Source organism: Pistacia vera, unplaced genomic scaffold (assembly GCF_008641045.1).
Source record: "Pistacia vera cultivar Batoury unplaced genomic scaffold, PisVer_v2 Contig252, whole genome shotgun sequence".
Lineage (NCBI taxonomy): Eukaryota > Viridiplantae > Streptophyta > Magnoliopsida > Sapindales > Anacardiaceae > Pistacia > Pistacia vera.
In genome coordinates, this window is record NW_022196060.1 from 323,185 (window position 1) to 334,335 (window position 11,151).

At 37.7% G+C, this 11,151-nt stretch overlaps 1 protein-coding gene and 1 long non-coding RNA gene across 2 annotated transcripts; one reads left to right on the forward strand and one right to left on the reverse strand.

Moving 5' to 3' along the window:
- The first annotated feature begins 5,373 nt into the window (after nucleotides 1–5,373).
- On the forward strand, nucleotides 5,374–9,085 carry LOC116132436 (protein disulfide-isomerase like 2-1-like). Its single transcript, XM_031418083.1, has 11 exons — nucleotides 5,374–5,591; nucleotides 6,294–6,378; nucleotides 6,560–6,657; nucleotides 6,763–6,818; nucleotides 7,128–7,245; nucleotides 7,410–7,437; nucleotides 7,528–7,619; nucleotides 7,722–7,878; nucleotides 7,961–8,085; nucleotides 8,296–8,395; nucleotides 8,671–9,085. Exons 1-11 carry the CDS (start codon nucleotides 5,440–5,442, stop codon nucleotides 8,734–8,736), a joined length of 1,077 nt encoding a protein of 358 aa, XP_031273943.1. The 5' UTR covers nucleotides 5,374–5,439; the 3' UTR covers nucleotides 8,737–9,085.
- LOC116132438 lies at nucleotides 8,643–9,334 on the reverse strand. Its single transcript, XR_004128410.1, has 2 exons — nucleotides 9,181–9,334; nucleotides 8,643–8,811 (listed from the first exon to the last, which is right to left on the reverse strand). It is a non-coding gene; the product is annotated as an uncharacterized LOC116132438 (long non-coding RNA).
- Nucleotides 9,335–11,151: the final 1,817 nt, after the last annotated feature.

Below are 11,151 nucleotides of genomic sequence, written 5' to 3' on the forward strand. Positions count from 1 at the left end.
GGGGTGATGCTTGAGATAACTTAGCCTTACCTCGTCACTTGCTCGGAATGCCCCTGATGGGCCCCTTTGGCACTTTGGCGGCCATTGGGAGCTCGCGCAAAGGAGCGGGAGCGATCACAGTTGCCTAGAAGAGAGCGGGCAAGCAATAAGTCAAGGATGTACCCGTCCCCTTGGGGTCAGATCCGTTTGTGTTGGATTCCTTAGGGCAACTTTTAGAGCCCTTGCAACCGGTAATGTACACCCTGCTGGAATGCCAGCTTCCCTCGGCCTTTGAGGAGTTCGTGGCTTCCCGACCTACCGATCTAGTGTTTACCGCGCTCCAGCTGCATAGTCATGTAAAATGACTAGTTCTCTTTGAGAACTTTCTTAGCTCTTTATGGTTTTGAGAAGAGGAAACTAACTTTTGTCTTTTTTCCCATGCAGTCCCTGCTCTCCCTGACCGTGGCCCAACAAAAGATCGATATGGACTCTATCGATAGTCTCGATGAGCTAAATAAGGAGAATGCTAAGCTGAAGCAGGACTCGCAGCCATGGATGCCAAGGCTAACAGCTCATATCCAGGTGGATCAGTACCTAGTAGAGAGAGATTTTGCACTTCAGGCTACGGACTTTCAAAAGGTCGAGCTTGAAAAGAGAGATGGGGATAACAAAAAGCTCCAACGAATAATGGCAAGACTCACTAAGGAGCTGAGCGATAGAGAGAAATAGTTGAAGGTGAGCACCGATCACGCGAAGACTGCGAGGGAGAGTTGGGCTCAACTGTGGGAGAACTTTGAGAAGCAGAAGAGGGCGATGGAGGCAGACCTCGAGTTGTCTCAGGGGCGAGTCGCTTCATTGATTGAGCAGATGAAACAACAAAACCTCAAGCTCGAGAGGATGACTGCTCACCAGGCTATACAAGTCATTTATAGCTTACAGCCAAGGAACCTAGAGATGAACATCTCTGACCTTCCGGACGAATACCAGTCCATCCTTGTTTCCATGCTTTAGGCGGAAGAGGCGGAGTAGCATAAGGAACAGGAACCTCCTTTGAAAGATGATCAGCTGAACATTCCCAAAGATCGGGCGGATGATCCGGAGGCTGACGATCATATAGAGGATCGGGAGGTTACGCTTGGGGAGCTTGGAAATGAAGACCAATGATCGCTCTTTGTTTTGTCCTTGTAGTTCTCCCAGCTTTTTAGCTTTTGTAACTCCTTGTCGCCTGTTATACATATTTTTTTAATATATAAAAGGAACTCTTGGTCACTTGTGATAACACTTTTATAATTTAAGCAATATGACTTATCTGACCATTGAACTTGCAAAATGTTATAAAGAACAAGATCATTAACAAAAGACTTGAGATCACGACATAAGTTTTTCTTTAAGAAGAAGCGGAACAATCTTATTTACAACACTTACAAGAAGGAAAAGTTTACAAGTAAAAAAAAATAATCGAAATTGTAAGCGAGTTCGGAATTACTGATAATAAGGGCGAAGATGTTCAGCATTCCAAGTTCGCGGTACTTCGGAATCGTTAAGCCTTTTAAAGTGATACGTCCCAGGTTGTATTACCTTTGCGATGTGGTGTGGACCTTTCCAGTTGTGTCCCAGTATCCCCACGCTCGGTTCCTTTGTACCAAAAAGGACTTCGTTCAGAACGAGGTTGCCAACCTGAAAGTCCCTTCTCCTTACCTTAGAGTCGAAGAATCTTTTTGCACGCTACTAGACATAGCAATGGGGAGGGGTGGGGATCTCATTCACCATACCCATCCCCACACTTAAAATCACTTCCCACCCCCGCTCCATCCCTGTTACAGGGATGACAGGAATTCTCCTTCCCTGTCCCAAAGGGGAATGTTGGAGGCCCATCCCCGCCCCGTTAATTTTACATAAACATAAATTAATTTGAGCATTACGAAACACAATCGTTAATTCTTGTTCACATGACAAACACTTAAATTAATCGTTTAAACATATGGAATTTTACATAAATATGGGTTAGGGTTTGTTCTTGTTCAATTGTTTAGGGTGAGGAAAATAGGGAAAATATGGGTTTATATATTATACACGGCGTTGAGCAGGGGAAAGGCATCACCCACCCCCGCCCTATCCCCGAGGACAGGGATTAAAATGCCCCTTATCTTCTAAAAAACCGGGGCTTCCCCGCCCCATATAGAGCAGGGTGGGACGGGTCCCCAGAATTTCGGGGAATATTACCATGCCTACCTACTGCTGGTAGGAAGCTATCATTAATCGAGCTTTATCGTGGTGTTCTTCAACCAAGTCCAGACTTGCACACAAGAGTGCTTCATTGTCTGCCTCATTAACAAATTCCCTCCGAAGTGAACCGGTTCCTACTTCCACTGGAATCATTGCCTCGCATCCATATGCTAGAGAGAATGGTGTTTCTAAAGTAGAGATTCTCAAAGTTGTCGTATATGCCTATAAGACTTCTAGGAGGTCATTGGCCTAATTACCCTTGGCTGCGCCAAGCTTGGTCTTCAATGTGTGCTTAATAGTCTTGTTGACAACTTCAACTTGACCATTGGTTTGTGGTCTTGCTACTAAGGCAAACTTTTTATGAATCCCTAGCTCATTGCAAAACTGCTTGAATTCCTCATTGTCGAATTGTTTCCCGTTTCTGTGCTTTAGCGAGACTTACAAGTATTTTTTGCGGTGGCACCGCCTTGTCAGACTCTGGTGGTATGACCTGATCCAAACGGTCTAACCTTCGGTTAACCGTTTGGAGAGTATTATTTAACCACTCCAGGTAATCCATCACAGCTAGGTCGAGCTGTGAGCTCGAAGGAATGTCTGCCGCGGTACTATGCTGAATCGGGGGCATTTCGGGAGAAGTGTCATCCTGTACTCGGGGGACCTCCTCATTGCTGGGGCTAGCTCGCTCAGTTTTGAAACCACAGGCCATTTGCTAGCGAACAGACTCGATTAATTAGAGATTCCTGATGAAGAGCGGATGCTAAATCAGACCCTCATTCTAGCGCCAAACAATTAATGCTCGATTTTGACACCAATTATTCGCACGTGCAAAGTGCTAAGCGGACTTAGAAATTACATGTGAAGTGGAAAATGAAATAAATAAAAGGGAGACTATTTTTAAAGTGGTTCAAATGCTCAAAGCAAATCCTACATCTACTGTCTTTTTATTTATGAAAGATTACAATCAGGTCGCATGTAGCGATTAGAGAGAACATAAATATAGAGAGGGAGAGAAAGAGAGTTTATATTATCAGAGTTAAAATCCCCAAAAATGAGAGAGGAGCTCTCTATTTATAGTAAGAGGTTTTTGGGAAATGATTGCGGGTCTGCCAGTGGGCAAGTGTCGTATAGTTCTTATCCTGCTTCCTATTGGCCTGTTGCATAAAAGATATCTTTAAATCGTGTAGGGCTTGAGCAGGTGGGTGACTCCCAACCACTCACCTGCCAGGCCTTTACCTGCCAAACTGATGACAGTCTTACTTCTTCTGTCTTTAGGCGATGTGGCAGTGTCTGGACGGCACAATATCTTTCCTAACTCTGATTAGTCCTTGATTTTTTAGGCATGACAGCAAGAAATATGCTATTTTAATGCTAATGAAATTATTGTTATTTAAACTTTTAAAAAGTCACTTTACAATGAATGTAATATAGTCCATTGTCATTGATATTAATATGGGGTTGAATTAATTGAAAATATGTCTAAAGTCGACTAGTTTGGGACATATTTGTCCACACTCATTATAACTAAATTCATAATTAATACAATATTATCAAATCAATTAACACAAATTTAATGTGATAACTACAAGTATTGTTGACCTTTTACAATATATCTAGGAGTTATACTATACATACATCATTTTCATATAACATTTTCCATACAATATTATGTGACAAGATATGATTGGCTAATTTAAAGTTAAAATTAAACTTTCACCCAATCACATCTTACCACATAATGTTATATGAGAATGATGTATGTGTAGTATTATTCTATATCTAGCTACACACCGAAAAAGGATCAACGTGGACCCGACTTGGTAGCTGTTTCGAAACGACAAATTTTCCAAATTAACTTCAATATGGATCTCATATTCAAGTATTATACCGACGGTATTGTACAGTAGTTTTATCTTGGACTACATCAACCGGTACTTCATAGTTCATACTAGCAGGCCTCAACTAAAATCCAGGTTAATGGTCTACGAAAAGGAAAGCTTTAAACTTGAAAGTGGACAAAATTCTAAGAAATTACCAATTTAACAAGCCCATGGATGCTTCAATTGAGGTATGTGTGGCTTGTCCAAAGGAGCTCTAATCTACGCTTCAGTCTGGTTAATAACCAACGAAAGCAGCAAATCCTGGTTAAAGAATTAAAAGAAAAGTGACATAAACTTATGCGCCACTCCTCCCAATCAAAAAATCATTTTATGGTACTTTGAGTGGCTACTATGAAACTCATTTTTGTTTAAGAAGTGATTTTAAATTACTTGGTCAATCCCTAACCAATTTCTTGTCTTAAACGAGGAGAAGGTGTTTTGTTTACAACATCACCCACGTCCTTCACGTTAATTAGTTTTCAACTTTACTTGCACACTACTGTTGTCTACTTGCTTGTCCATAAAATCTTTCCAGATTCATGATTCAACAAATTAACAATCCGTTATGCTATTACCTGAAAATACGGAAAATCCCAAACTCAAGCTTTGTTTTCAATTAACAACTCAAAGAAGCTAAGGCATCTGAAGGTGTGGGATGGATAACTTCATTGGGGCATTGGAAAGTTTTTGAATAAAACTATTCCTAAGTTTAATCCCAACTTTCAAATTCGAGTAATGTTGATTTGGTTTACAATTAATAAGTATGATTAAGTAACAAAATAAATAAGGAAATTAATATCGCAGAATCACAGATTCAAAATACTTAATTGGAAAATCTAGCATTGCTATATTTATATTATTTGCTTATACAAAAACGTTCGCTGAATTTGGGAGATACACGTGGCTATGAGCCAGGGCCCAAACCAAGGTAAATACTAGTTTGTATAGCCCAAGACTAGTTGGGCTTTGACAAATCTTATCTGATTTTCAGGGGAAAAAAAAAAAAAAAAGAAATACTGAGTCAACGGTTGTTTTACGTCTCGTAATTCGGCACGTGGTAAGGAACACGTCAGGCTCAGCTTCACAAAGGCAGAGGAACCGCCCCCATAGGTGCCAATCGTCAGTGAAAGACAACGAACCCACAGTACCCTCAAACTTCCACGTCTCATCAACAAATTGTAGAACGCCACATCAGCCAGATTAAGGTCGTGCGCATGAAAAAAAAAAAGAAATAAACAAATATTAAACATTACCAAAAAAAAAAAAAAACCAAACCATTGAAAACAAAGACCTCACATATAAAGTTCGAATTAAGCTGAAAACAAATACTCGTGCAACAAATCAAACAAAGAGAGAAATGAAGAAGAATCAGATCTTGCTAGCCTTAGGGACTCTAACCTTGCTGTTCGTATCAGCTCTAGCTGACGATGTCGTTGTGCTAACAGAGGACAACTTCGATAAGGAGGTTGGTCAAGACAGAGGAGTGCTCGTTGAGTTCTATGCTCCTTGGTATGCCTATTACTCTTTCTTGAATCATCGCTTTTACCGTCACTATGGCATTTAGTGCCGATCGTGATTATTTATTATGCAGATCTGTTTTTGTGGTGGATTTTCACTTTTGATTTGTTGTTATAACTAGCAGTGTCATACTGGTCCTTGTTTAATGAACGATCGATAGGCATCGTGTAATGTCGTGTGTCCCCAAATTTAATATTATTTAGATTTTTGTATATCGGTTAAATTTGCGAGTGACTGAATGCGAAAAGCAGATTAGGTGAAAAGAAAGATCATACAAAACTGAGAAAAATGATTTTGTTCATATTGTTGGTGCAGTTTAAGGTTAGCGAGAAAAGATAAATCAATGATCTATCAGGAGTTATTGTGTATTTTTCTTCAAATCTTGCTGATGCTGGAGATAAACTATTTCCCTCAGCATCTAGATATTGAACAATTCAGTACTTTTCTCTGTTTCAAATCTCGTCTTTCAACTTTAAGGGATGCTATGATCAGCAAGAGGGAGCTTGTTCAATAGGAAACAAGCTAAAACATTCCCAAGAGTTCCTAAAGTGATGTTTTTCTTTTTGTAGAATGTTATCAAGGTTTCCGAGATGTTTTTCTTGAAGCTTCTGTAATTCTTTATGCTGGATTCTGAAAGGCAGTTGTCCAACCTAAGATTAAATTCCTGAATATGTTTTGTGTTTACTGTGACAGGTGTGGGCACTGTAAAAAGCTTGCTCCCGAGTATGAGAACCTCGGCGCAAGCTTTAAGAAAGCTAAGTCTGTTCTGATTGGAAAGGTGAGCTCATCAACAATTGCCTGCTCCTATTTGTTTGGCTGTCTTTTAATATTTCTTTTCTTAAACATTGTTTCATAGTATTCTTAGCTTAACTTAAAACTTTAACTTCTTGTCGCTTCCTTATTTATTAGAAACTCATTTGTTCTTTCTTGACATTCTATATGTTTATGTGGTGGTGTAGGTGGATTGTGATGAGCAGAAGAGCGTATGCAGCAAGTATGGGGTTTCAGGATACCCAACAATTCAATGGTTTCCTAAAGGATCTTTGGAACCCAAAAAGTGAGTGGAGTCCAATAAAGTTCACGTCATTTTTAATTCAATTCTTTATTTCCTTTTAAATCTGCATCTGTGTCTGCTGAGTACATTAAATTTTGAACTTTGCAGGTATGAAGGGCCACGTACAGCAGAATCTCTTGCCGAGTTTGTGAATAATGAAGGAGGTAGTGTCAGCAAAATTCCCTTTTACAAATATGTTAATCAACTAAAATCATAACCGGTTAGCTCGTTTATCGACAAGTGTAGTCCTTTCGACTTCTCTTCCATAATATTAGACAATGTAAAAATTTTGGAAAAAGTAGTTTTCTTTTATAGGGGAAGGTATGATGCTAGAAGGACTGTATTGATATGTTTGTATTTATTGTAAGCACCCAGCCATCTTTTGGTGCTGACCTTCCCCATCTGCACCTTGCATGGTTTTATATGCAAAAAAATTATATATAGTGTGTCTTAATCATTTAAATTATTTACAGGGACCAATGTGAAGATAGCTGCCGTTCCATCCAATGTGGTGGTGCTAACGGCTGATAACTTTGACACGGTAGTCTTGGACGAGTCCAAAGATGTTTTGATTGAGTTTTATGCACCTTGGTGAGTAATGGTGCTCTCTCTATAATCTTTTTATATTTTATTAATGCCCTCTTGGTCTTGAAACCTTCATGGACATGGGTTTTGTTTTATCTTGTTCTTTTTTGTTCTTGTCCCCACATGGCTGTGCTTTGTATTAAATGGTTTCTGGATTTTACCTTTTTCAGGTGTGGCCATTGCAAAAGTCTTGCTCCTGTAAGTATGGGTTACCTATTTACTTAGATAAGTGTTCTCTGTTGCTTCTGTCTCATTAACCATTTGTACTGTCCGGTTGTTTTGCTCCAGACATATGAAAAGGTGGCCACAGCATTTAAAATGGAAGATGATGTGGTTATTGCTAATCTGGATGCTGACAAGTACAAGGATCTGGCAGAAAAGTAAGTGGAAACTTAATTTATAATTTTATATGCTCATTTGGCCTCAAATATGCTTTCCCAACATTAAAGATGTCTAAATTGAGACTATTTCTCTATGCGCAGGTATGGAGTAAGTGGGTATCCTACATTGAAATTCTTCCCCCGGAGCAACAAAGCTGGTGAAGATTATGAGGGTGGCAGAGATTTAGATGACTTTGTCTCTTTCATCAACGGGAAGTGTGGTACCAGCCGAGATGGAAAAGGACAATTTACATCAAATGTTAGTAACTCCTGATTTAAATGACTATGATAGTTTTTTGTTATCATTTACTCGTATATTGATTTTTAGAATTTTCAAATAGGCTGGTATAGTTGCACACCTGGATGCCTTGATAAAGGAGTTTGTAGCTGCCAGCAGTGATAAGAAGAAGGCAGTTTTTGCCAAGATAGAAGAGGAAGTTGGAAAGCTACAGGGTTCCACTGCAAGGTACTTGTCTTATATTATTGTATACATCTAGTATTCAGTCTTGTCTTTTAGTTCATAATTGATGGACTCTTATGTGTCAGGATTGTTATGTTCTCTATTATATTGTTACTTACAATATGTATCCTATCCTTACTCTTTGCTCAAAATTAGACTTCTTTCTGATAAAGCGCTAGGAGACTAGATATAAGTTATTCTGTTTCCTGTTTCTAGGTATGGAAAGATTTACTTGAAAGTTGCAAAGAGTTATATGGACAAGGGTTCTGAGTATGCCAACAAGGAGATTGACAGGCTTCAGCGCATTCTTGAGAAGGTGAGAATATTGACTGTTATCTCAGCAAGCACATACTTTAATATTGTATATTAAAGCTTTTTCTGGCAGAAGAAATACCATCCTACTTATTGCATTTGGTATTATAGGGATATAATACTCTTTAACATCTGATTGTGAAGTTTTTAGATGGTTATGGTATCAGGAGAACACTGTTAAGATGTGGAGGATTAAGTGCTATTCTGAAATAAAACCTTCAAGATTATTGAAATAATGTTGAGATCATGTGTTTTTTTTATTTTTTTATTCTGGTGCAGTCGATCAGCCCAGCAAAGGCAGACGAATTCACCCTGAAGAAAAATATTCTATCAGCATTTGCTTGATTAAGTGGATCATTGTATTACGGTCTTCTCACATAGGTTTGGGGTTAATTTTAATCTGCTTGATGGAGGTGCCACCTGATGTTACCATAAATATATTTGAGCAGCGCTTTTTTTAACGGTGATGATCTGTAGGCCTTGAATTTATTAAATGAGCACATGTGTGCAGTACTGAAAAGCCGATACCTTTATTAAGAGAAGTAGTTAGTGTCTTCATTCTATGCTACTTTTGTTTACACAATTTCAATTTTTAGATGAAGTATGTTTTCTACGCGCAGTTACCTGCTTAATGCATGACTTTGTTTCTTTTTGATGATGGATAATAGATATGGGTGGACAACTTTTTTTTTTTTTTTGGTTAAAATGAATTGATAATGTCACCTTTTTTGGTGATTCGAGGTAGATGAACTTATGATGGTTTACGAACTTTTTTTTTTTTTTTTNCACCTGATGTTACCATAAATATATTTGAGCAGCGCTTTTTTTAACGGTGATGATCTGTAGGCCTTGAATTTATTAAATGAGCACATGTGTGCAGTACTGAAAAGCCGATACCTTTATTAAGAGAAGTAGTTAGTGTCTTCATTCTATGCTACTTTTGTTTACACAATTTCAATTTTTAGATGAAGTATGTTTTCTACGCGCAGTTACCTGCTTAATGCATGACTTTGTTTCTTTTTGATGATGGATAATAGATATGGGTGGACAACTTTTTTTTTTTTTTTGGTTAAAATGAATTGATAATGTCACCTTTTTTGGTGATTCGAGGTAGATGAACTTATGATGGTTTACGAACTTTTTTTTTTTTTTTTTTCCCTTTAATTTGGGTGAGGTTATTTATATCACTGTTTTAAAACCCAGACCGGATGGCAATCCGTTCTCTGCCCTGGTCACACACAGCATGACGATGTCAGCACACTAAAAAAAATTTTTTTTTTTTTAAGATTTTTATGTTTTAATAAAACAATAACAACTTAATTACTGTTTAACACGATTCAAAGTTCAAATATAACAATTCTAATATAATTTAAGTATTTAACAATAATCCAAAATTCAAATCTAAATATGATGTTGTATTCATTTATTACATATTAAGTGAAAAAAATACATAATAATTAATAACAAAACATTTGGTTCAAGTGATTTTTCTTTGATCTGTCTTCATGTTGATTGAGTTTTAAACACTAGCATTAAAATTCATCACCATCATCATCATCATAACCATCACCATAATTTACGTAAATTTTAGTAAAAAATAAAAATCATAAGTTAAGACTTGTAATTTAATTTAAATAGCTACTAAGTTGCTTAAATAATTGAAACTAACATTTTGAATCATCGGTTAAATCATAAAAAGAAGGGTGATAAAAAACTCCAATAAGAATAGATCATTCTTTATATAACATTTGTTCAAACTCCTCATAATTAAGTTCACTGACCTCTTCTTCGTCATCAACTATCCAAGCTTCAGTTTTGTCGATACTTTTATAATCAATAGGATCGAAACTTATTCTAAACCCCACAAATCACAAACTCAATTAACCCCACAAATTGCTAAACCCTAGAAACAACAAACATCATTCAACCCAAGAGAATAAATAAAACCCATACGGAAACAGGAACTTAACCACTTCAATACAAATTCAAAACGCAATAAAACCCAAATAGCAACCCCAAATCCCGTTTGCTTTGAATCCTTTCCGTCTCCAACTCCCAAAGGCTGAACCACCACTGTGACACCGTCTAATCTGTCTTGGCATCTCCATAACTCCATTTTCTGGCCTAATCACCATCATGACATTTCAAATTCCGTTTAAATCCTCTATCTCTACTCTCCAATTCCCTATTCATTTTTGATTCAATATTATGCAGTAACTAAGCACGACTCCACTTCAATCCAGTCGATCACTGATTCAATTGCCCTAGGTAAGAGAAATCTTAAAATCGTTTGTGTATTGTGTTGATCGATTTTCGGCGAGGGAGGAAGGCGTTGTCGCGATTTCAGAGGCTTGAGTTGCGATCGATTTCAACAACGATTTCAGACTCAGAGAGTGGATTTCGTTGAGATTGAGTGACGATTTGTGTGGGATTTCAAATTTTCATATTTGTGTTAACATTTTTTCAGAGGATTTTGCATAGAGAAAAGAGAAATCAGAGAAATTGAGAAATCGGAGAAACTGAGAAATTATGGATTTTTTCCCCTTTCAGACGCTGGACCGGTTTTTCAATCGGTTTGGTCCGACCAGCGGTTTACACGGTTTATTGACTATTTATAACGGTTCATTTATTAATGCCGGGTTTTATGTTGGATCAAACCAGACACGTGACTGGGTCTCGGTCCAACCGGTTGGACCGGCCGATCCAAATTTTAAAACAATGATTTATACTAAAAAATACACTTTATGCTCTTTTTTTTTT

Excerpts from the sequence above, each read along its gene's own strand:
- LOC116132436 (XM_031418083.1), top strand. The coding sequence starts at position 5,440 with ATGAAGAAGAATCAGATCTTGCTAGCCTTAGGGACTCTAACCTTGCTG. Across the intron at positions 7,879-7,960 it reads AAGGACAATTTACATCAAAT|GCTGGTATAGTTGCACACCT; the intron begins GTTAGTAACTCC and ends ATTTTCAAATAG. Across the intron at positions 8,086-8,295 it reads CTACAGGGTTCCACTGCAAG|GTATGGAAAGATTTACTTGA; the intron begins GTACTTGTCTTA and ends TCCTGTTTCTAG.